This window comes from Oxyura jamaicensis, chromosome 4, assembly GCF_011077185.1.
Source record: "Oxyura jamaicensis isolate SHBP4307 breed ruddy duck chromosome 4, BPBGC_Ojam_1.0, whole genome shotgun sequence".
Lineage (NCBI taxonomy): Eukaryota > Metazoa > Chordata > Aves > Anseriformes > Anatidae > Oxyura > Oxyura jamaicensis.
In genome coordinates, this window is record NC_048896.1 from 93,613,635 (window position 1) to 93,640,072 (window position 26,438).

Genomic DNA, 26,438 nt, shown 5'->3' on the forward strand with positions numbered 1-26,438 from the left:
TTACAGCTGTCAGGCAGGCAGAGCTAATGAGCATCAGCAACCGGCACACGTTGCAACATGAGAAGTTTTATCACGGGTGTAATCAAATACTGCAAGCGGGGCCCTGCATGGTTGAGAAATCTCCATCCGTGGAGGCATTCACAGCTTGGCTGGACAAGGTTCTGAGCGACCTGCTGTGACTGGACATCACTGGAGCAGGACGACAGACCACAGCACCTCCAGAGGTCTCCTCCAGCCTATGTTGTTCTACAGTTCTGATACCCACACTTCTGGCGCCCCCAGAACTTCTCCTGCAGTTCGATGCAACTCCTTTCTTCATATATTTGCACTGAGATCCCAGACAGACCAACAGCCAACTTTAACAGCTCTATTTGTCAGCATAACAAGTTGACCACCAAATGTGTCACTGTGGCATACAGCTGCAGCAGACAGGCTGCTGGATCCACTGCTAGGAGGCTGGGTTTTGATCTGCCCTAGCCTCGGCTGGGGGTGAGTCCTCTCTGCTACACGTGTGTAGTGGTGTTTGGAGCAGGGGCTTTCACTTCTGCCAAGCACCTGGCGGAGCAACGCTAGGGTCTACAGCTGAAATCACCGAGCATTACTGCAATTCATATAAAATGAAGCAATAAAAAAAACTAATAAAAGATGTACGCAATAGTTTTGAAAACCAAAAGGAACTCTGATTAGAGAATTTACAGAGAATCTCAAAGACCAACTTGGTTAGAATTTCCACCTATAAATACAACCAATCCCACCTGTCGCTCTTCCTCGAGACGTATTCTCTCCTCTTCTTTCCGCCTTTCCTCCTCTCTCTTTGACTCAAGTTTTTTCCGTTCCTCTCGCTCGGCTTCTTCAGCCTTAAAAAAAAAAAGTAGCGTTATGCAAGAGAAGCTTTAATCCTCCTGAAGATAGATTTTGTAATTTCATATGGTGAGACCATGGGGAGTTTTCTCACTATCTTCCTGTGCGCCTGTTCAGAATTAAAAAAAAGCTAATAAAACAAGTAATTATGATTTAACTTCTTTTCCCCCTAGACTTCAAAATACTTAACATTGTAGAAGTTTTAAAATTACCCTTACATTATCTGCTTCTCAATAAGCATTTTCAAGCTGGGTACATACATATGAAATTATTTGTATAGAGATATGATGGAATGGCGTGGCTTTTCCCTTAAAATTTAGCTAGAATGGACTCTAAGGTGAAGAAAAAAGGAGAGGGGGATAATCTCTAAAACCAAATACATTCAAACTTTATCGTTAACCTGGGGAGAATCTCAACAAAAATGTCTTGAAATCATTTTACTATTATTTTAAACCAAACCTAGCAAAGACTCTTTTTTAAAATGCTTAGTGTCTTTTTTAGAGATTTATTTTTTTAAGTTGTTTTTAGCCTATTCAGTTTGAAAATACGTTAGGAGAACAAGCAGAAGACATTGAAACGGAGGAATTGTGGCTTTGAATGTCTCAGCAAAAAAGACCTAACCAAGGAATTTACTTGTCTACATGGGAAAATAAAAATCAGCACGTTCTAAAATGAAAAAAAAAAAAAATCCTCACTCTACCAGCTGATGCTTATCTTCATTCAACCTTGTCTCAAATTTTCCACAAAAAAAAAAGAGGGTAATTAAATAGAATGCATACGGAAAGTAATGACAAAATGGTTAGCACAGAATGAGTGAGAAAAGGATCGTAATGGAAGCTTATACAACAACCGAGCTTGTTTATTAGCAGCCACCCTATCTATAGGACACACCGGTGTAAAGGAGAAATGGCATTTAAACTTCAGGTTACTCTAGAATTCTCAGCATGGATTTCACTGCCGTTTTTGGACCCTCTACATATTAGAAACATAATCATAAACACTTTTTTTTTTTAAAAAAAAGATGCATCAAGTCAATTGTGCACTTCACCTTCTGTTATGCAAAGGCTGTTTCGGGGTTGTTCCCCCTTGTGCAACCCCACGTTACAGAACCATACTGAGTTTGTAAAGGAGCAAGTAGAAAAACTGGAAGGAATTAATGCGAACTTGCAGCCATCCACAAGCACACTGCAGAAAGTAAGGTTCAGAAAACCTGTTGCCCCCCTGGAATTAACAGCAACGTGGTGGACAAAATTGAGAAAAGAAATGCAAAAGTATGTAAATGAGTAGTTTTACACACTTTACATTTAAGAACAAGCAACTGAAAAGTTAGCGTGCTTGCTAGGTACACTTTGGCAGAATTTCAAGCAAAAACTGACAGCATAACAGATTTCAGCAGATTTCAGGGTCTGCTTTTCATCTCCCCACCCTCCAACAGCACAGCAAACATGGATAAACTTGGAGGGAGTCTTCCCACTAAGAGAGCACATGAACCACTACTCACAACTGCCCATGGCTTTGATCGCAGACCCAGTCTTACAACAGTGCTGTGTGGGCTTGAGAGCTGGTTTTTTTTTCCCCTTAAGGGCAGACAGCACTGACACTGCGCTGCAACCCAGTGCAAACAGCCAGTGAAAAGCATCCAGGAGTAACTCACTGGATGTAATTCATGGGAGGAGTAATTCTCCTCCCCATCAGAATTCCAGAGAACCTGGTGGCAAGCCAGTGAGTGACAGCCTTGAGATGTGACATAAAAGGCTCCATTTATGTTTTTAAAACAAAATCGTAATAGTTGTAGCGATCACACTGCCTTTGCCTCTCCTGGGTGTCAGTTAGTACCAGTTCTTAACCAAGCATCACTATTCAGGCTCTGCTCTGGGCTTTATACGTGGCAGGAAATGCTTACCTCTCTCTGTGCTTTCCTGGCTTGTTTCTCTTCTAATTTCCTCTGCTTTTTTGCTCCAATTTTCCCAGATACCTGAAGTTCTGGCACCTCCTCAGCATCGTCTTCCTCTGCAAGATGATGTTAAAGGGCAAACAACAACATTTAGATGGTCTGTGAAAAGCCCGTTCAAGAAACTTCACTGCTTCCTTGGAAAGCAGCAGCAGATGGAAAGGAGACACACACACATATTTCAGACAAGATCTAGTAGATGGAAAAAGGCAAAAGAAATTCACACAGAACTGCCAAAGCCACAAAGTCAGAAATAACAAGGCAACACATACTCAAGTCAGGGGTAAAAATGTACTTGATATTTTGAAGGAAGACTTCTACTAATGTTTCCTGCTTTCCACAATTACAAGAAAAACTTTCCCTTGCTTACTGACAACTGGGAGCGCATCTTTACTGCTCCTCACCCAGCTGCAGAGATCTTCCCTCGGCTCAGCACAACAGACATCCACTCAAAAAGGGGAATTCAGAACATGCCACTCATCCACTGCTTCTAGCTTGGCGTAAGTAGCATTTACAGGAGGAGGGAAAACAACCCTGCAGTGCAAATTTTGGGCTTGACTGCAACAAAATTACACGTAAGTAGCTCAGCGTTGTATGACGAGGGGTTGTTCGTATAGAGGATTTCTGCAGCTGTGGGATATGAAAGCGTCGTGCTCAAATGGTGAGCGAATGCGTTACGTTCCCGCTCACCTAGGGGCTAACCAAGGCTAAAGAGCTTTTACAAAGCCATTTCCTTCCCTCACCGCCCCCCCACGTCAAATATTTAGCGAGCATCTGGCCCCATCATTCACTAGTGTAAACGAGTCCTTGATGCTTCTGCAGGAATACTGCAGGCTGATCTCAGCACTCGGAGATCATCCACTCGCTTTATCAAACCCCACACGACTGAGATTCTCTCTCCACGGACCACAGTTCCTTTTTTTCCCTCCCTCCTTTTTAAGGAACCAAGAGAAATTGCTATTAGAGAAGCACATGGACAATACCCACCCTTCTTTTTATACGTAGAATCAGGTTTGAAACACTTTTGTTTTACTAATTCCAATACACAGCACGGCGCTATGGTTAAGCCACCGAGACACATCAACAGAAACGAGTGTAATTGAGAGCTGTGTAGGTGGCTCTCAAGTAATTTAGCTGTTTTCAGGATATGGAAGTTAATACGAGGCAGGCTCGCTAGCTTGGGCTTCAGAGAAACGCTAGTATCTGATTACTGAGATGATCAAAAGGGTTCCCCCTTCCTCCACCACAACCGAGTGCAACAGGGACACTCAGGCTTGACACAGTTGCTTCTCTGATTTTGCTGAACCTTAAAATAACTTCATTTTTTAAAAATACTAGGCCAAGGGGAGTTCCAAACACAATGAGAGCACAACCCAGCATGAGCAGGCAGTACTCCTAATTCACAGTTTAATGCAGGTATTCTTCTTTTGAGCATCACTTCTGGAAAACATCACAATATAAAATGCTATCTATGATGCTATTCAACCCAAAGCTCGGAGCGCTTCTCAGATTTTGTCTACATTAAAAATACCTGAGCCAGAGGTCAGGCAGAAGTGTAGCGAGGCACTTTTCCAGTCCTGGATCAAGTATGCCTTTGTTCAGTAACATTTGCTTTCCTCTTCCTCCTATTTTTTTTTTTTCTAGTGGATGGGATCACATCGAACAGGAGCCAAGAGGCAGCGATGTGGACGCAGCCCACGATTCAGTCCAGCACGAAAGGCCAACAACGCGCTAAACCTGGGTGCAATTAACACGTGCTAAATAAACCCGAACATGCTGACGAGGATATAAGCTCTTGGCAAAAAGGGTTTGCTGAATCAATTAGTTATGACAGCAGCATAGCTGCACAACAGCAGGGCGGCTGCTGCACAGAGCATCCAAAACCAGGAAGAAGTAGTTGATTGAGCTACAGTCACTTTTCACACTCGGAGCTGTGAGACCTGAGAGGGGTCAGTCCGCGGTGCTTTGTGTGCTTCAGCTGGGATGCAAGGCCCGTTCCGTTAATCGTCCTCGTGTGTTACGAGAGCACAGCAGCGGGGCTGACCAACCTGCCGCTGCACTCGCTCAGGAGGCGTAACATCAGACATCTCCGCACTGTTGAAGCTAGAAGCTGTTTTGTCTGAAGGGTGATTTTCCGTGGTGCTCTGTGCTGCTCATCTGATGGCTTCCAATGTGGCAGCTCTGGGACGTACGTAGGGCTGTGGCAGGAAAGGGACGGAAGTTTAGCGCTCCACATTTGACACGAGCAGTTTTTCAGCAGGGACCTGTTCCCAATTCTTTATCGGTCAGGTAGAGAACACCATACTTCAAGGCACACAGAACCCTCTTCACCTCAACTGCTCGGGTGTGACACGAGGAGACACCTGCAGTCAGGGGCTCAGGATGCTCTGGTCCATCTCCGGAGAGTTCAGCGCAACTATTTCAACATTTCCAGAGCTTGAGGAGCACTCCCAGCAGCTCCCAGCTCTGGGACAAAGCAGCAAAGGTCTGACTTAAAGTGCTGCTTTCACACCACCACCGTGTCCTGATTTACACAAACTGGGGGCTAGCTGAGCAAAACCCACGAGTTTTTCCTTAGTTTCTCCTGAATGTTTTGGACATAAAAGGCAGGACAAGAAACAGAGCTAATAGTCATAACAGATGTCTGAAACTCTTGAAATTTGGAGTCCTTTTTAAAAATACTTCCAAATATCATTAGAAAAGAAAGCGTAGTGGAGTACTGATGTTTTCTATCAGGACAGGAATTTACCAGCTACCGTGCACAGGATATGCAAAAACTCCAAATGAAGCAACCCCCATCATATATTTTGGTTACCCTTGATACCGATGTCAAAAAGCCCATCTTGCCTCCTCTTTAGTTTTGGAAGTTTTCCACCAGAAAGGATGCGGCTACTCACACAAAGCTCTTTGTGCACAGCTAGCTGCTTGATTTACAATTTACACAACACCTAAAAAAAAAAAAACAGAATAGGAAAAAGGGGGGAAGATGCCAGGCAAAACAAACAGTTCATCCTGAGGACAGAACACACATGCGTGCTATAAAGATCAAATGGATGTATGACACCAGCTCCTAGAAGGGAATCAGGCAACCATATGGAAAGGTGTGGGCATTCACGAGCGCTGCAGCGGGACGCTAACAACTTTATTTTTTAAACCTGGTGGCTATCCAGCTCGGGAACCAAATGAAACATCTGCTTATTAACCTGGAGCCACAAAAATCAGCCCGTGCTTAGGCCAGAAAAAAGGAGAGTAAACAAAGGACGTGAGCCCCTCTGAGCAGAACAAGCGACTTCACGTTCTTTCTTAAACCAAGCCATATGGCATAACTGCGAAACCACACACCTACAGCTTCTACGCGCCATCTGCACTCGAGATGTCTCAAGGGCAGAAACACGCTGTGCGTACTTTGATAGCACCGGGTCTTTCTATATGAGTAGGAGCAAGTCAAAATTAACTTCTGATTTACCAGTGAGGGTGTTAGCAGTCAAAGTTTAACTGTACTAGAAAGGTTTTTCTACTGATGAAGCACTAAAATTATTTCAGTTATGTTTATTAATATGGTTCTAGTACCAGCTGTTCCACGGGAACACCAGGGGACCACACGAGCATTAACAACTTCATAAAACTTCCCAATCTTTTAGCACACCAGAACATGGGGAGATGCAATAGGACATGAAATTGATGGTCTGCTCAGAAAAAAAAACTGCTGCTCCTTCTGGCAAATCCCAGCACAGACACATTCTTACATACACCATCCTCTACTAAGTGGGTATAAAGATTATAATTTATTTTTAATATTATTTTTCCCCCCAAACCAGCACAAAACATTCACGTAAGATCTTTTCAGACCTAAGATTTGAATGCTGGATTTAGATGCTATGAAAAGCAATAATGGGCCTTTTAACAGGGCCAATTACTGTGTATTTTAAGCTTTGAAAGACTCTTCCTTTCCAATTTTGTGATTTATTTCTCAATAGTGATTAATACTTCAAACACGTGATTCTAACCCCCAACTTTTGCCAAGCAAAAGACAAGAGGAGCTCACAATTTAATTTATGTTGGAACCAATGGCTTTTCCTTATTTATTTTTGCTTATTTTACAAGCTAGAGGCTATGATGGGGCTATCAAAAGCTGCTGGCTTTAACATCAATTCCGTGCAAGTCATTTAAATTGAACCCAACGCTCACTGTGCTGGGTGTTCCTATACCTGTGCTCAGATGTACAGGGCTGAAAAGTCATGCAGATGTACGGAAACGTAACGTTTATGAGTCACAGGGCTGCCAAAAGCAGACAGTCCGTAGTTTATTTCAGGTAGGCATAAAAGTTGTTGATTAAACCAGATTATTCCTTTGGTGCAGTCCCTAATTTGTTTTAAAATACATACTTGAAACATAAAATAAAGGGGATTTTGTGTGCATTATTTTAATTTTGCAACCGACCAAATCAGCCAAGTCATTTGTTTGTGGGATGTGAAGGTGAGCAACTTTGAAAAAGCAAACCCTTGAAACTACTCCCTGGAATCGTGGCAGGCAGCTCAGGCACATCCTTCTCTGCTTCTTTCTTCTCGTTTCTCTCTCCACCGGTAGCCACCAAAGCCTCCCACCCAGAGGATGCCTGGTGGTCTTTGCTTTGCTTGGTGGTTTGGAGATGGCCATTGTTTCTTAAAGCAGCTTTTCTTTATGACTGCCCTAAATCGTGGAGCAGTGACACTTTGCAGCCCACGTTCCTCTCCTCCCACCCCAACTGGCCCCTCCATGGGCGTCAGCAGCTGGTTTTCACCCACGACACCACTCCAAGTGGCAGAAAAACAGGACTGGAAAACCCATGCCCCCCTCGCTGGCTGACTAACAGCCCTTGGAAGAAGCAATTTGCCCGGGCACGCCTCCGTCTCTCCACAAACTCTTTGTACCATGCGCTGAGACAAGCAGGTTTTCTCACTACGTGTCTGTACAAAGTCGCTGTCAGAAATAATGTTTAACAGTCCCTCAAGCAAAGGCATTTGCCTCGGATCATCCTCCTCGTTATTTTTACCACGGAAGGATCAAGGCGATCCAACCACAGTTGCTGTTAGAAGTTCATCCCTGCAAGTTTCTTATTGCCTGATAGGGAACTGCAGCCCTAAAGCCTTTACTCTGGGCAACTCTCTGCTCCAAGAAGGGAAAAAGCAGCATACCTACATCATCACTGAGCTCCTTGCAGCCTTCAAGGCACCACGAGCAGCTTTGGAAGGTCCAGCACAGCTCCAGAAGCAGACAACTGCTTTTTTCTGCACATGAACAGCAAGCAAGTAACAGCTGTTGACAAAACTCCGCGTGCACCAAAGGCAATTAGAGTCTGGGTGGATGCACGCAGAACATCAGCCATGCAAAACCAAGAGCCAGAGACAAGGGTCAGGCAACAAATAAATGGGATAAATGGCTGCTGCTAGTTGTTTTCAGTGCTGTGCGCCACAAACGATCCCCAACCTGACTCCAATTTATCCCCTTTCCCTCCCTAGCTCGGCCTCTCCTGCCCTAAATGATTAACGCCTGAAATCCGCCCCCTTTTATGCCTCGCGGTGAGTTTATTTTTGTCTTTGCTGGAGTTAGCCCCACAAAGCCACTTCTGTCTGGGTTCAATTTAAATTAAGCCGCGCCAGAGCTAACCAAGCCTGCTAGCTGGGATATCGGAGGCGAGCTAACCACAGGAACACACAACTCCAGCACCAGCCGCTCTCCTTCCAGACTCAGGCTGCAAAGGGAAAGGCAGAGGCATGTTGTAGCAGGGCAGACGTCCTCTGAGGCACGCAGATTTGTAGGACAGTCTCCAAGACTGACCCAGGCTGCAGGGAAGACAGCAGTGTGATGAGTAGAACGAAGCTGGGCGCCACAAACCAGCCAAACCTATCTTTCTAAGCCAGCCTGGAAGTCGCGTCAGCGGAACCCAGCTGAGGGGGTCTCAGTCATTTTGAGAATTACTTTGTCACCAGTTGCAAACATCTCCCCGTCAATCTGTGGTCATCGGCCGGTATTAATAGACGCTGATATTCTCACAAGAGGTGACCTTATCGAGTCCTCAGCTAACCACTGAAAAACATTACTCAGCCAAACGGAGCCAGCGTGGGCACCCGGGGAGCGGGCTGCCCCCACGGTGCAGCGCAGCCCACGTGGAAGCCGTGAATAAGGAGCCCACGCAAGGCGTGGGCTGCAGGTCTGGTAGGAAAGTCAAGGCTTTTAGTGCTTCCCCCCTCTGCTTTTTCTGTCTGTACCGACCTGCAAGTCATTTAGGTGCCTCACCCCACCCAAGCTACAGGAAGAAATTACAACCTCATTTAGCCCCACTCGCAATGGGTAGAGATTTGAATATTCAAAGCCATCATTTACCACCATTGTTCGTTTTACAGGACTCCTTCTTACCCAGACTTACAAATAAGGAAGATTTTGACTACAGAAGGGACAATTAAAAGTTACTGAGGTTCTGCTCCCAATGCCAATTTTTGTTCCCCCTGCCTCATTATTCCAGGAGAGATTTCAGTTCTGCCACAACTTAGCACAGGCAAACTGCTAGTTTTTGTACCCCCAAAGCTTAGGCTTGTTCTGGAATCGAAATCCGATTGTTAGCTGGAAAATAGAAAACCCTCACCCTAACCACAACTCCAAAGCCTGCAAGAGCTGCTTTGAGACGTTTCCTGGAGTCAGCAGAACGGGCTCCTGGCCAGCAGAGTGCTCTGGTGGTAGCAGCAGTTCCCACCTGACAGCGCTTTATGGCTGTGGCAGCAACATGGATATGGCCTGGGGGTCCTCATGCCCTCCCCGAGGTCTGTGCCAGGAATCTTGCTGGGAAGTGGTGGCGTTACGCCCGCACATTGGGATGGCACAGGGCAGGATCACGCAGCTTTGCTCAGCGCTAAAACACAGGCTCGGGTAGGAAATCTCACACAGGGATCAGAAACTTGTTAATAAATTAATTTTTTTAAAATAAGCAATAGTTTGACAATAAAATCCTCTTCAGCTGCAGATAGATGTCTGGAAGCCTTCTGAAGCAACAAGCACATTTAGAAGGCAAGGCTGATGAAACCAGGCGGGCTTGTTCTCAGCTCTGCCAAATAACTTCGAGTGCCCCAGCTGGGCCTGTGCTGTCTGTGACTGAACACCACCGCGGGCACTCCGAGCTCTCTTCTCATGTGAGCCAACTCATTTTTGTAACACAGAGCTCCACAAGTTGTTGGGACGACTCGCTGTTTCAACAGGATGAGCGGAAGCAGTAGACAAGACTGCTCCACATGGCAGTGACGCAGTGAAAACCCACGTGGCCCCTGCCCAGAGGAAGCAAATCTAGAAGTTATTCCAGGCCCCTGCCACACACCCACAGAGTGGGCTTCAAAAACATGTAATTCATCCTTCTTTAAGTGAAAAAAATACACTAATACAAGCAGCTCATGCCCACGCTAAAGGCTGTGTAGCAGACCCAACCAATCTGTATCAGAAGGAGCTAATCCCAAATAATGTGGCTACGAGACTTTGTGCAGCTCGGGGCAGGAGCTTCTCTCCACGGCTCTCCTGCTGATCTCTGCGCTCATTCCCGAAAGGCTTTGGTGTTACTGCTGTGCACCGGTGCTACGGCACTGGGATAAACCATCCCAGCGTATGAATGGAGAAAAAAAATATCCACAAAGAAACACAAAAACCACGCAAAGGTTACAACAAAAGAACAAGAGGTTGTTTTAATATAAAAAAATAGAGACGTCATCTCAAAACTTCATGCAAGAGCTGTAGCACTTGCACCTGATGTACACTGAAGCTGCAAAAGAATTATTTATAAAGCCCAGTGACACAGCTAAAGTGACAAAATAATGTAAGCTTTTTGCTTTCACAGTTTCACTGTCAGCCTTTGGCATCGAAACTTTTGATGCCTGGAGTTTAAGGGGAAAGCTTTTTTTTTTTTTTTTTTGATTTTGTTTTCCTTGCAGGATGTTATCACATGAAAAGAAAGAAGCAAAGTTGAAAAGTTCAGGCCTGTCAATTTTCCATTTGTGCAACCGTTGGACACGACGGGCTTGGAGAGCACGTTTACCTGCCAACGTGAGCGGAAAATGAGCTTCTCTCAACTGCAAGACAAGAAAAGCCGGGGAAAGCGCAATTATCTCCTAATCATGGCCTCACACAAATGCGTGCTCAGCATTTCCCACCTAGCGCGGGCCAAAACCATCACCCTGATCTCCACTGCAAACTTGAGCGAAGCAAGGTCCACTTTTATCTACACTTAAGTGGAAACCCCGAAGGCTTCACCCACAACCTGAGAGCGAGAGGAATCATGGTGATAATGTCTCTGAGGAGACACGGAGATAATGGGTGAGTTTTCACGAGAAGAGCGAGTGGGACTTGGGGGGTGCAGAAAGGTGCTATTTATTACCATTTTCTTGCCTACGACCATGCTAAAGAAGTGCGGCTATTAACTGCAGATCCTGCACGGGAACGGAGGACTCGCTATCAACTTGCTGGCAGTAGGACAAAATGCTGCAGTCTGGGGTGACCCCAGCTAAGCAGGCTCGATTCTTATCGCCAGCTGGATGGCTTCTCAGAAAGCAAACTCCAGATTTTGCAGTGAACGGTGGGGAATTAATGCTCCCCTGAATTTGCAAGAAACCAATACTTTGCTACTTGCTTGATGTTTTTAGGGCAAGGTGATGATTCTAGTTACCCAAATTTAACCTGCATGGCTCTGAGGAAATAAAAAGGCAGTTTCTAGTAAGGAAGTAAAGAAGATGGAAAACCAAACAGATCACAGTCAAGCTGCAAATGATTCCCAATCTATAAAAATGAAAGTTTTTCTTCAGGAGCCAAGTGCAGCCCAACATCTGCTGCTCAGGTCCATGTCAATGGCTGGAAGATGAACTGAACCAAACTTTACCTTCTGCCCACTCTTCTGCCTGCTGTGCTCTCCTCTGGGCCAGCAGCCGGTTCCCCATGTTCCTCCGGCGCCTCGGCATCCCATCTCCCCGCTCCTCGACGTGGGGCCGAGGTCTGGCCACTGCCATCGCCGCCGCATTTTGCTGGGGTTCCTCTTCAGCTGCAAGAGGGAAACCAAATCGGTGAGAGCGCCGTCACCTCGGCGTGCTACAGCTGCCCTTTGGCCAGTCAACTCTGGCAATCATAAGTGCTATTTTCTAATTGTACTATTGGATACTATTTTTAAATATTTTTTAAAATATTACTGTTTATTCAGTGCTGTTTTCTAAATGACAGAACGCCTCCCCACTCTCGTGGTTTTTTCCTGAGAGGCAGGAGATACCTGCAAGTTGCTTTCCTGTGACTAAGAAGAATAATGCACCGATACCAGTCAGTTTTGCACCACTGTACTGACCACTACAGAAAATGCTCTGCTAACGTTTGATTTGTCAGACTACATCCTCCAAAAAAACAAAACCCTTACCCCAAAACTGTTCAATAAATTCCTATATTTGATCCAAATAATGTTTTCCCTTCCACCTGAAAATATTTTTCCCTTTACGTGGTGAGCCTGCCAGTCACTTAGGACTTACCAAAAGGCAAGGACCCAGAATTACTTCTCTTCCCTTCTACAGTATTCAGATTTTTTATTTTGCATCTGTGCCTCTTAGAAGTAGATTCATCTGAATCCAAGCCTGGCTGCATACATGTTTCACTATGGAATATGTAAATCAGCACACCCGAAACTAAACCTGAACAGCAAGCAAGAACCACAAATTAGAGCCGCGCATAGCCGAAGACACGGGGAATCTTCATCCTACCACACCGATTCAACAAGGTCTCCAACAAATCCACGCGTGGGAAGTGAGCACGAGCAGAAGTCAATCCAGAGCTCCAAAGGTCACTGCAGCTCGTGCTGCCACCCCCTCTGCATGTTCGTGTTAATTGAGATCTGACAAGCGAGCAACAGCTGGGGGACAGCACGAGAGCAAGTGACTGAGCTGTGGGCCCACTGCAGAACCCCGCAGGTTCTTTTTGAGACCTCCACGATCCCACTGCTGACATCTATGGTACTAACGCTGAACCAATCTGATGTTTCTTTCCATCACCATCCTCGCTACTTTGCATATCCCATCGATAAGGGTAACTGATATTTGTGTATGTTGTTCCTTGCTTGGTCCTGCAAAGAATTAACCACTACGGCCTTCGTTGAGCTCGGCATTCAAACAGTCTCTGAAAGCTGCAGGACTTTTACTTAAACCCGGGACACATTTTTGTGCTTGGCTGGATTCTGTGATGTCCCAGCAGGAGCACAAAACGCTCTCCACGCTCAGCCAAGTCTCCAGCATCCGCTGATCCAAACAATGCCTTCCTAAAAAAACTCTGCTATTAGCATATCTGCGATCAGAAAATAAGATTCATTATGACTGCATCTGCATGATGATCAAAGGTGTGCTTGCAGCTCATCTCGGGGTATCTCGACCAGCTTCAAAGCAGCAGACGGCGGTGCTGATAACAACACAGCTGCAGCAGCACCGAGCTCAGCCCAGGCTGCAAAGCAGAGCACTCAGGGGAAGCATTTGGCCAGCAAAGCCATCAGCAGTTCAGGATGGCTGCAACCATGCTGCGAGCAGTCCCCCAGCAAACGCTCAGCGCTAACTGCAGCACCGTGACATTTGGAGTTGAGTCACTGCGCTGTCACACTGCTGTCACCCTCCTGTTCCCATCCCCTCCTTCTGTCTGTGGACCAAACCGGGTCTGTAATAAATTACAGCGCGTAGGCTCCAGGGGTCGGATCGTTTTGCTTCAAGACTTGCCCAGGCTTATTTGTGGCATGCTAATGATTACTCTGAACGCTGTTCAGCAGTGAGGGAAGCATTACGCTGCAGAACTGCAGCCTGCTTACTTGGGACATTACTGAAGTGCCAGAAATACTCTCAGTCTGCAAAACGACCTCTAATACACATGCAATATTTCTCTTAATGCATTCTTGAGATGCCCTGCCATTCCAGCCTCAGCATCCTTTCAGCTGAAAGCTTCAGCGTCTGTGCTGGTAACTTCCAAAGGCGGCCCTGCACAGCGCACCGGCTGTGAAGGTTTAATGCTCGTTCATTCTGGGGCTTGGTTTGCGTTCCCATCACCCCGTGAAACAGAGAGCATCGAGCATTTTGTAAGGGAGGAACCAATTTATAAGCCATGCAGTCAATTCAAGCTGAGGTGTTTAATCCTTCAAAATGTGAGCAAAGCTATCTGTTTCCTCAGTTTAAGTCTCTCCAGGTGACCTGGCAATTTCTCATAGCTGACCAGTGTTAACAGGGCTCAGAAGTTAAAAACCAAACCAAAAACCAACCACCAGAGCTGACCCATATAATGGTCAAATCTACAAGGCAGTTGTTGGACAATGCTTATCTTTTCAGCTCTCCAGAGCACTCAGACAAACAGCAAAAGACGCCTGTAGGCTACAGTCTGTCACCTAGTAGAAAAAGGCGTGCTTTACTACATCTTTTTTGCCCCTGCCTACAGCTTCTGCTTGCAAAGCATTCAGCTGCACAATCACCTGAAAAACATGACGGTTAGCCCTGGCTTATCTTCCCACCCTTCAAGAGGAGGAAGAGGAAAGCATCGTCTACGTGGAACATGCATGTACCCGTCTGGTTCTCCAGGGGCCAGTGTGTCCACGTGGCTCCGGTCCTCGCAGCACCCAGAAGGCTGGACGTGCTCACCTCTGCTCTGGAAGCATCACAGATGACGAGCCCTGCACACAGAGGGTGTGACTGGCAGTTTCAAACAGCACAGAGAACACTCTCAAATCCCCTTCAGTTCATGTTCTCAGAACTGGACTGACTGCCACATACGAGGTCAAGAATACACTTCTGGCAGGCCAGGCCCTGGCGTTTTTTCCCCCTGCTCCCGCAGCACAGGGAGCAGCTGGGTGGCTGTGATTATCTGGAGACATCTCACTCCTCGTTTTCCTGTAGCTGCAGAGGTCGCAGACCGAGCGGCACCCCAGGCTAGCTGGTTCACGCATCCATTAGTCACACAAGAACCGAGCAGACTTGGTACAGAGTGAAACTCAATGACCGGCGCTATATAGGTCAGGCAAGCTGATCCAGGAGCTGCTTGACGGTTTGCAGAATAGCAGGCCAGTGGAAATTAATTAGATAAAGCCATCAATTAACAGGCATTACAAACAAACAAGAAAATTCAACAGAAGTCTGGAAAACGGACGTGGCTTCAAAGCTCTGTTTAGCTTCTGTTCTAAGCTTTAGGTTCTCCACTCTGTGACTCAGCCTTTCCAAAAGCAGGGAACACCTCCTTCCAGAGGGCAGAGGTTTGCTGCCGTGCTGAGATGAGCTCTGCCTTTTCAGAAACATCAGCCCAGTGCACGGGCTGTAGCTGATTATTTCATGCCACTTGTCAGTCAGTGCACAGCAGCAGCTGTGAGACCGTGGTCACGCTATCGGAGCTCTTTCTCAAAGAGAAACAGAGCAGAACCCTGCTCTGAAAGCAGGGCTCTTTCCTAAACTGGACGTGAAGCACATTCATTACAAAGAATACCGAGAAACCTTTCAGAGCCCAGACTTCTTCGGACCTCATTTTACATCCCCCTCAGCTAGAAACCTGCTCCTTACTGAAGCTTCGCACATTTTCACTTGCTCAGAGCAAATACATTTTCCCTTGATAAGCTTGCAGCACGCTATCTGTAGGTATATCAGATAAGCAGGTCCACCAGCGCTAACACCTGGGCTGGCAAGTTTCGAGGCAGTCTGTCAAGACATGGCTCCTGGCTGGTGATCTCCCTCGTCCCACAGCGCCGAGCAGGGAGAGCTCCACCTGCTGCACCCGCACCCACCGGCTGGACTTCCCAGCGCCGCGTCGGTGCCTTTTACCTCCACGCTAACCTGACCTGTGAAATTTGATGAGAAAGTGATTCAACACGCAACAGGTGGAGGGGAAGCCTGCTCCGTGTCCCTGAAGAGGTATTTTTGCCTAGCACTGCTTATCGTACTTGGGCATGGTCACAACAAGATACGCCACCCGTGTGTTAAAGGCAGCAAGGCTGCGTTTGTTCTGTTCTCAGCAAACAAGCCCAGGCATGACAGTGCTGGAACCACTGTGCTACTTGAAATGACCTCTCGCAGGAAATACAAAGTTACAGGATTTACCTCTTGTGACCATTAGCCTCCCACTTCAGCTAAAAGTCTGTTCTACAACACTTTGCAAGAGCAATTCTGCAAGAGAAAAAGGGTCATCGTCACCACGCAGCCCCAGACGTTACAAGGAACGAGCGAGCTGCCACCCATTCTCTAGCTCAAACTTCCCTGGTTTCACGTCCTTTCCACGCAGTACGACGGGTTTACTAGCAGAACTGTAGCAGCTTCCATTTTCTACGTAAGAGATGGGAAAAGGAAAACAAGTTCTTGTTTAAGGCTGAATTCTGCAAAAATTTAATTAGTCCACAACACCCCCAGTGGTTTTGAAAAATAATTTCTGTTGTCTAAGGAGAATAAAAGTCACCCCCACAAACCGAAATTCTGTGGAGAACTTCAGAAAGATAGAAATCAACACATTCAGGTTGCAAATTTTCATAAATTTTACAATAAAAATAGGCAAGACTGATTTGAAAGTGTCAAAAAGATGCCATTGAAAAAGCAACTTCGCAACAATTATCCTGAAACCAAGCTAATTTTAGCCAGGCTGCTTAAAAATAGCATTAAGGCTTCTCGAGAATTCAGATAAGTTAAAATGACTGCTTGGCCTGCACTTTCGTTAGAATTTTATACGCTTGGAAAGAAAAGAAGAAATCCTCCCCAGCTTCGAAGCTTCTGATTTGCCTAAGTCACGACACGAGCGAAGCTGAGGAAAGAAATCATTGCCAGCAGTCTCATTTCTCTGGGACGTTCATCACTTGCTTTTACCAGAAGCTGAGCTCCAAGTAACTAGAAACCAGATGAAATTTCGTCAGTTTCCACGCTGCTGAGGAAGAAAGATTTAGAGCAGGTCTGTACAAGAAGCAGCGTGAAAGAAATATGTTGGAAACTTTAGTTTTTAATCGGAAAGAACTGGTTTTAACACAAAGTCCTTACTGGCATGTATTCTTGCAGTAGTATGACTATGTTTATACTGTTGTGTTTTTTTTAACCTATTAAAAAAAAAAGAAAGAGAGCTATCAAAGCTGCCTTACCCCCCAAGACAGAACCCAAACACCAAAACCAACCTGAAACAGACACAAAACACCCCAAATTCTGGGACCAGTGTTATTATATAACCAAAGGCTTAGGTGGCTGTCCTGGCTAAACATCTGAGTACAAGTCCTTGCAGCCAAACAGTTTCCCCTTGTTCCCTCTGGAAATAAAGTCGTGCTGGTGAGCTTACTGAAGAAATATCCGACTTCTTCCCTAGCCCTAAAAGCATAGATGCTGCTTCCACCACAGCCCCAGCAATAAATCAGCGGTGTTCGGGAACCTGGAAGGGCTGCATCATCCCATCCCGAGAGTGCAGAGCTGGCTGGGGAAGTGGGCAAATGCTGCAAGATTTGGGTAACGCTGGCTGGGTGTGAGGCGGGCAGGGAGGCCCTGCAGGTGTGTGACAGGAATATTGACTCCACGCTTGGCTGGACGCTTGGCAGGGTGCTCCAGGAGATATTAGGGGACAAAACGCCCCGCAGGACGAGCTGGGGGGTGATCCTACTAAATCCTTTTCCCCTCAGAGGTCTCAGAAAGGGCTCACCAGGCTCTGAGAGGGGCACCCCCAACACACTTCAACGCCACCCCCACCGGTCCTGCGGGGAGCAGCGGGGCCGAGCCGGCGGCAGAGGCTCCCTACAGGGGGGGCTCCATGCGGGGGTAGAGCCTCGGGGGGCCGCGGGATCCCAGGGGATCCCCAGTAATCCCCAATAGATCCCCCCCCCCTTCCCTCAGGGGAAGGCCTGAGGTGGGGCGCTCCCCCCCCCACGGCTACCATGGAGACGCCCCCCTCCCCTCCCCGCGGTCGCCATGGAGACGCCCCCTCCCCTCCCGGCGGGAGCAGGGCCCGAAGGGGACCGGGCCCCCCGCAACGGGGCGGGGATAGGTGGAGGGGGGGGCGGGGGGGAGGGGGAACCGTAGAAACCCCAGGGCGAGGAGCGGGGGAAGCCCCGGGACCGAGACCCACCTGCCCCGGGCCGGCGGCGGAAGCGGGCGGCGAGGAAGAGGAGGGCGGCGAGGAGAGCGGCGGCCGCCGCCAGCAGCAAAACGTCCATAGCCAGCGCCGGCCCGGCCCGCCCCGCCCCGACCATTGCGCCCGTGGGGCGGGGGGGGGACGGGAGAGGGGGGGGGACGGGATTTGGTACGGGCCGGAGCTACCGCGGGGCGGGGCGGGGAGAGGCGGGGAGAGGCGGGCCGTGCCGCCTCGGGGCGGGGCTGAGGTAGTCGGAGCGTCGCAGAATAATGAATAAATTAGATAATAAGAAAGGTTGGAAAAGCCGTCCGAGATCGTGTGGTCTAACCGTCCCCCTACCACCACTGTCACCCACCGAACCACGTTCCCAAGCACCGCGTCCAACCCTTCCTTGAACACCCCCAGGGACGGTGATGCCACCACCTCCCTGTCACCCCATCCCCACACCTGACTGCTCTGTCTGAGCAGAAATGTCTCCTCATGTCCCACCTGAACCTCCCCTGGCACACCTCGAGGCCGTTCCCTCTCATCACTGGTTACCTGTGGGATGAGGCCGACCCCCAGCTTCCCACCCCTTCCCTTCAGGCAGTTGCAGAGAGCAATGAGCTCTGCCCTGAGCCTCCTCCAGACCAAACTCCCCCATTTCCCTCAGCTGCTCCCCATGGGACTTGTGTCCTAGGCCCTTCCCCAGCTTCGTAGCCCTTCTCTGGACACGCTCCAGGGCCTCGATGTCCTTCTTGTACTGAGGGGCCCAAAACCGAACAGCTCATGTTCACGCGAGCATTGATCAACACCCCCAAATCCCTTCCCTCTGCACAGCTTTCCACCCACCCTGCCCCAAGCCTGTAGCTCTGCATGGGGTTGCTGTGGCCAAAGTGCGGGACCTGGCACTGAGCCATGTTGAACCTCATTCTGTTGGCCTCCACCCATCAATACAACCTGTCCAGGTGGCGTCTGACCCTGATCAGGGTGGGAGGTTTGTGAAGGGAGGTCGTTGGTCCGGCCACCCTATTGAACACAAAACCATCACATTGCAAGCTGTGCCCAGGCTGCTGCCGGTCACAGAGAGGAAGATGAGGGGAAAAAAAAATCAAAGTTATGAGGGAAAACCACTTGTAAATGGAGGCCTGGCTGTAGGGTACGACTCCCTGCCAACGTTGGGGTCACTGGTGAGGCGTCTCCCTCACTGTTACACCAGGGTGTAAGCTTGCCTTGCACCCCCGAGGAGCTTCTGTCCTCCTCTCGGTGTGTGGGATATAAGGGAGCTGAAATGTGCTCAGGCCGGAGCTGCCTGGCTCTGCAGTGCTAACGTAGCTGGAGAGATGCCGTGGTGACACGGCCCGAAATGAGTCAAGTTTGCAAAAAGAGAAGCTGACCCTGAACCCGCCCAAAGCTACTTGTCTCACATAGTAAACTTGCTTAATTCGGTAAAACTGCAGAAAACTGGGCTGCCCAGAGAATATATATATATATTTTTAAAGTCGGGTTTGCATTGATCCCTTCAGAGCTAGCTCTACCTGGGCAGCCCTTGGCTGTATCCCAATAACTGCTCTAAGCTCATCCAACGCCGATGTGCAGCCAAATGGAGGATCTGCCTCCTGTCGGTTCCCTTTGCTCTGTGACTGTGCAATGGTCCAGAGCAAGGAATATTTTATCTATCTATTTATTTATTTATTTATTTTTTCCTGCATTTGTTTTTTTAGCCAGATCAGAACGAGCATCGACATGAAAGATACTGCAGGAACTTGGAGCTGGGGAGCGGAGAGCAAACTTCCCCCCCTGCTTTAGGAAGTCGCCCTCTCTTAGACCTGAAACTTGGCTGGGCTCAACCCCCGTCCTTGCGTGAGCGAGGAGAAAAGTATTATAGGTTTTACTGGTTTTGACTTGTGTTGTGGTTATAGCATTCTGACTGATCTAGCCCCTTCTTGCCTTAGATCACTTTAGCATAGCCTATTAAAGTTGTTTGTTGGAGGGATTATGTTTTTTTTTGGGGGGGGGAAATGTTTTAGTGATTTGAAAATGGGTATTAAAGGCTATTGGACATATGGAAATAATCAATAGAGCTGTTTGCTAATTAGTCATTGCTGTGGTCTACAGCAGTGTCTGCACATGCCATCACGTGCTTGAGATAAATGCAGATCTGTCTGCCACAGAACAACCAGACGTTACTAAGAAATTTGGTAACGATACAGAGCCAGTGACACAGCGGGAAGGTCTCCAGGAGAAACTGAACTATGAGCTGAATGTTTGATTACAGAGTTTTATTTTAATAATAATCTTTCAAATCTCATTGTTTTCAAAAACCATGTCAGGACCCCTTTGTTAATGCTCTGCTCAAACTGAATTCTCTGTGGTCTGTTTCTGTCTTACCAGGTTATTCTGCAACACACTGTTTGGTCGGAGAGGATGCTTCTTCTGGTCACTTTTGAAGCACTGGGAAAATTGCACATATACACAACCAGATAAATCATGAGCTACAGCTTTCCTGGTGGTTACCTGCAGTGGATGCTTCAGTGGACGGTTATTTTATATCTTGTATAAGGGATTGGTTTTAAAAATAAAAATGGAATTAATGAATGAAAAGTGTCTATTTTTCTTCCACACTTTGTCTGCAAAATTGATAAGTGGAGACTATTTAATGGAAGTTAAAAAACGCTGGTTTTAGTTGTTTTATCTGCAGAATATTTCACTTTTCGGTAGCCAAATTCTGAATAATGTGTAAATCCTGACACAGATGAAGCGAAATGTGATGAGGGGAGTGACCCTGGTTTCTAAGAGGAGTCATGTGCCTCAAGCTCCTAACATCAGATAATTTTTGAATTTGAGATAATCCAAGAATATATGAAAGTAATACTTGGGGCTAAAATAGAGTTTGGTTATCTCCTCCTCTCTCAAGTGTTAAATAACTTTTTGACAGAACTAAGGCTAGAGCTGAATCACTTAATCAAAATTAATTTTGATTAGAGATCATCCTAAACGTCCTAAGAAATACGACCGAGTCTTAAATTAGACTTTGTTGTCCTGCAGTCCTGTATCAAGTTCGGTAACACCGCTGAGAAAATAGCAAGTGGGCATGGACCGGGTGTGAAGCAGTGGATTGTGCTCTGCACCGAGATCATTGCTGGAAGGTGGGAGGCGATGGGGAGCTGTGTTCTCACAACCTGCCCAAGTTCAGAGATGCTTGCAGGGTGGTCTGAGCGTGCAAGAAGCCTTGTCCTGGAGCCACACATTGTCAGGCACCAAGGAAAGCTTAAATAACGTGCCCAGAAAGAAGCGTTATTACAGTCGTTCAACTTTTGTTCTTGTCTGCTTGCTCAACAGGCTCTCGTTTCTGCTTTGCTTGTTAGCAGCGGCTGTGGCACATGTGGAGGGAGCTGGTGGCTGCCAGATATTGTCATCATCCAGCTAACGACCTTGGTCTGCAGCCAGCCTTAGTTTGTGCGAGTGGTTCGTGTTCTATTTGCTTACATGGTCCCTACAGCCTTTAATAAAGCGGTTGTATTAAAGATGTGATGTCATCTGATCCTCTCTGGGCTGCAGAGCTAGAGGATGAGTTTTTTTCCTGTAGGTGTCACCATTATGCTGTCTAGAAACAGACTAAATTCTACAGGAGACGAAAGAGAATCACTGGGTTGCTCAGCTCAGTTTGTGCCGCCTGGGTTTGTTCAGAAATATTTTACATCCCCGGGGCTGTATTTCTCAGATGCCTTTTTATATTTTCCCCTGGTTTAGATCTGGAAAACTCCCTCCGGTTCTTTTAATAACCGTGGATTTTTGAAGGATTTGGGGGGCTGGCTCCCTACTGAGACACCGGGGAAATATATGTGAGGTGCCAGGGCTGTGTGAGGGCTGCGGTGGGCCGTGGGTGTGAGACCCTAAGCAGAGGCAATTCAGCTTCGTCTGTGCTAATAAACGAAGTGCAGCCAGGAACGAAATGTATCCTGAGCCCCGTGGCCAACTGGCACAAAATGCCCTCTTCCTTGCTAGTAAAATGTCTTGCCTTCCAGAAGAGGGCGGCTGGATGCAAACGGAGCGCCGGGAGTGGTTCCTGGACTGCTCTGTGCGTTCAACCACGCCTGGGAATTATCCAGGAAAAAGCAAAATTAACGCCCAAATTTATGCTGGGGAACTCTCTAACAATTTTCCCACATGGATGATTGCTTCCCAGGGCTTGGGCATGCCCGGATTTACAGTACGCCTGTAACCTTTGTGTACAAATCTATTTACGGAGCAAAAACAAGGCTTTTCTGCCTGCCTGCTCCCTGCCACTTGGATGGGTATGCCTGGTGTTCTTCCAAGGACTCGCCCATAAGCGTGTGAGCGAGCGGAAGCGTTTCTGGACCCGCTGCTTTGTGCCAGTGGGCCTGAAGGTCTCCAGCAGCTTCCAGGAAGCGCTCAGCGTGCTGCAGGATCGGGTTCTGGGAGGTCTGTGAGTCGGTGTGTTCTCCCCGCTCCACGTGAATTTCTTGTTTAAGGAGAAATAATGTGGCTTGGAGATGCTTGGGATAACTTTTACATTTACCTTAAAAAGAGAAATTTAAATAAAAGTGCAAAGCCAGCCTGGGTTTTGTCCTGCTGCCTTGTGTTTCACAGCAGCTCGTTTCTGCTCTGCAGGTCTGAGTGCCTGGCCCGGTCCAGCCACAGCTTCTGGGGGAGGTATTACAGGCTGGGAGATGCAGGGGGTGAGATTTGGAGATCAGACAAGGACCTTGTTTTCCTTGAAAAGCTGGGCGAAGATTTGAGGCAAAGAACACCAATAAAGATATAAAAGTAAAAGCCATCTGGTGAGGCTAAGGATTTCCTCGAGCGGGTCTTCAGAAGTACTGGGGATGGAGACTGCTGTGTTAATAGAGGATTAGAGAAAAAAAAACATTGGAGAAGCAAAATCCCTGAGGCTGAAATTCAGAGGCTTTCCTCCCGCCTAGGCACCGCGGTGGGGATTTACCTCTCCGCCGTGACTCAGCCCCGTGCGGTGGAGCCCGGCAGGCAGGGCGCTGGGTCAAGCTGCAAGGGCAGCGTGGGTGAGAAATGATTCCCCAAAATTTCCTGGTGAGCGCTGAAGCAAAACCAAGGGCTTTCAAACGCTCCTCGGTGCACGGCGAAGCCGCACAGGGCGTGTGGGTTTGTGTGGCCTCCTCCGTAGCCCTGTCTGATTCCACGCTGGGGCTGTCCCGGCTTAATGCAGCAAACCTAGTGGTTGGGACCACGTGGCATCCTTCTAACGATTCACCCATGTTGTTTTCTTCATCTCTTTTGGCTGTAAATTATACAGGACGGCTCCTAACTGAAGTTTCACGGGAGTAGAGGTGTTCCCAGAAAAGAGGTTGTACTTCTGGAGAGCTTTCTGCTGGAAACCACCCTTACCCGACTCTGTGTAGCTGAGCTCGCTCCCAGCACCTTTCCTGTGCCTGGCCTTTTGAGGCTGAAAATCAAACAGATGATTATTGACCTCCTTCACGAAGCCAGTCCTGGGGAGGACGAGCGGTGTTATTAACGTGCAGTGCTCGCTATCATTCTGGGTATCTTTTCCTTACAGCGTGGCTCCGCTGGCACAGCCCTCTTCTCGGCAGCCCGGCCTGCCGAGCTGTTTGTCTAGAGCCTTAATGGGCTCCCTGCATCTTTTCAGAATGTAAATCGTAGCCACTTTAGAAGGCAGTAGTTCAGAAGGCTGTCACTGCAGCCCCGGTTTAATTTCATCCGTCGGTTCACTTGTTTCCATTAAAACCCATTTAATTAAAAAAGCTATCTTGTTCTCGGGGCATCCATCTCCGTTTGGAAGGAGCGAGCGACGAAGCCACGCGAGTGGCCACCCAGCCAGTGACCAGCATGGGGATGAGGATTGTGGAAAGCTCTTCTCCGCCCTCAGCACATCCACCAAGGAAAAGAAAACCCGAGATGACAAAATGCGGCTCGGTTCGTTTTCTGAGCGTGGGCAGGCGGAGAAATCCGCCACAACCTGCCCCGACCTGAAGGAGGGCGGCTGCTGTCACGCAGCGGTGTCTCTTGGGCTGTCCCCAGGGACGGATGGGAATTTGCAAATCTAATGTGATTGCTGCTCGAGGTAAGGCTCTCGCTGCAGAAACACGTTCTCCTCGCCAAGTTACTCAGATCGAGTGCGCTTAGCTGGATTGCAAACCCCACTTAATGTGAGTGTTGCTCGCCATTTAGCATCTCGGTTTCAGCCGTAGCAGCCTGAGTCACAGCCTGCGTTTCTCTTCTGGATGCAGCACACAAGAAGACATTTTTATGTTGCCTTGGCTCCAGGCTAAATTGTGCTTCTCTCAGATGTCACCTCCGGGGCAAAGCCTCCCTCCAAGACTTCCCTTTCTCACCGTGCCCGTGCCTTCCCTCTCTCTGCACACAACCAAGGGATGAAACATGCCAGATAATTGATCCAGGCTTCTGAGAACTCTTTTACCACCAAAAGAAGGGAACAGAGTACACAGCCCAAGGCCAAGAGGCAAAGGGCACAAGCTGCAGCGAGGGAAATTCCACGGAGGCAGAAGGAAAAATGGCTTCAGTGTGAGGTTGGTGAGATGCTGGAGCATTGGCCCCGAGAGGAGGGGGCATTGCTTCCCCTGGAGGTATCCAGAACTCAGCCGGACGAGGCTCTGAGTTAATTTTCCCCAGACTAATTTTGAAGTTGACCCTTTCTTGAGCGAGGGGTTGGGCCGCAGACCTCCGCAGCTGCCTTCTGTCCTAAACGCTCGGGCATTTTTATTCTCTGCAAATGACCCTGAAATAAAACATAAGGAATTGCACGTGCAAGGAGAGACGAACGCAGGATGTGCTTTGAAGTGCCACTGTTCCACCTCGGCAGCTCCTCGCTAAGCAGGCTGCATCACCGGGGTGGGATATTTATTTCTACTCGAGCTGCGTGGAGTCCACATAGCTCCACATGCCTTCCTCCCCCCCGAGCTAATCCGGATAGATTACAGGAGGGAGCTGGGGGAGAGCAGGAGAAGGCAGAGTGGCTGTATTTAGGAAAACAATCCTTAAAATCAAAGCACCCAGCAGGACTGGGAGCTACAGGCTGGCACCGCGTTCCTCCCCTGTGTCGTGCGTCTCGGCGGAGCTGCCTTCTCTCTCCAACGAGCTCTGCTCCTGCCTAGCAATGATTTGGCAGTGTGGCCAACTGAGCAGAGCAGCTGTCTGTGCTGTGCCCGGTCCATGGATGAATGGGGGGGACGTGGGACCGTAAGGACTGTCGGGCTGGATGAGGCTCGGGGCACGTGTTAGCTGGCGCCTGGCTGTATTTGAGCAGCACGGCAGGTTTCCAGAGGTCATTTCAAGAGCTGTGCAGGAAGATTTGGAGGAAGAATTGATTATCTCACCCCCTTTCCCTGAAATATTGCCTGTCTGCCTTCCTTGCAAAGATCGGGATCAGTTTCAAAGGGTCTCTAGCACTTAGGTGGGAAGATTCCAGGACCGATCCGTGGCCTTTGCCAGGGGCTACCAGGAGCCTTTTGCTGCCTGTGTGTGGTTTACATGTGCAGTGTGCACCGAATCATGAAAACCTGGAGCCTCTAAAACAAAAGGAAAGAAAAAAAGAAGAACAGGGAATCCCTGACACCATTTTCCCCTCACAAGCAGCCACAGCAGTGCTTCTGCCAGGATCTGTTTCTGCAGAGATCTGGCTTCAGCAGGGGTCAAGGTGCTCAGAAACGATCCTTGCTCCGGGCTGCAGAGCCTAAAGGAGAAGAAATTGAACCAGATCCCCTGGAGAGAGACAGAAGACCAGTAACCTCACATGAGACATGCACTGGGTTTCATCTGCCAGCTGGACTCAAATAATTAGGGAAAAAGCAGCTCATGAAGCTAGGTTTCTGCATAGCCCATCCCTTCCTGAGCATCTGTTCAAGTGCCCCAGGCACTGAGCATCCTCCCTGGGCTGCAGGCAGGTTGTTACCCCCAAGAAATATACCCCAAGGTGGAAAAAGATACCAATAACCTAATATTTGGTGGTCTTATATGGGCAAGACAGACAAGGAGAGACCCCAAAGCCCTGGTAGCTGTTGTTGGCTTAGAGGGGAAGCACAGTAGCAGAAGGAAGATTTGGGGCAGCACTAGAAAGGAAGGGAAATGCCTTTTTTTTTTCAGCTGAAGTTTAACCATGCACAATTACATCACTCAAATCAAAATGATCATGGAAACGATTTATTTTTTTTTTAAGGAATGGCAATTGGGAAGTTTTATTTCTTTTACTCTTGGGATCTGTGCTTGGGGTTAGGAGGGAAAGTTACACGAGGGTTTGAAGGTACGTTTTCCCCTTATTTTCTCATCTTCTTTATATGCGGAATGATCTGAAACAAGAAAACGCACCCTGGCACTGTGAAAGCACAATTTGTGTTTTGTTGAGAAACCAAAGCTGGGTGCTGGAAGCCATGAACTTCTTGAGCGTAGCACCTGGCCCTAGTCTCACCTTCATAAAACCACAAATTTTGAAAACATAATCTCGCAGGGTTTCCTCCCAGACAGGGTGACAGCTCTGCTGCCTGTATTCCTGCGACGTCTGGGCTTTCCGAGGGCTTTTGTTGCT

The 26,438-nt window shown here is 48.1% G+C and overlaps 1 protein-coding gene across 1 annotated transcript in view; it reads right to left on the minus strand.

Annotated features, from left to right (window-relative positions):
* Nucleotides 1–17,998, minus strand: part of DDRGK1 (DDRGK domain containing 1) — a 37,709-nt gene extending 19,711 nt beyond the window's left edge. The window contains exons 1-4 of the mRNA XM_035325076.1: nt 17,894–17,998; nt 11,703–11,861; nt 2,765–2,871; nt 756–857 (exon numbers count right to left, since the gene is read on the minus strand). Coding sequence (XP_035180967.1) covers nt 756–857; nt 2,765–2,871; nt 11,703–11,861; nt 17,894–17,981 — 456 coding nt within the window. The 5' untranslated portion in view covers nt 17,982–17,998. The remainder of the gene's footprint in view (nt 1–755; nt 858–2,764; nt 2,872–11,702; nt 11,862–17,893) is intronic.
* Nucleotides 17,999–26,438: the final 8,440 nt, after the last annotated feature.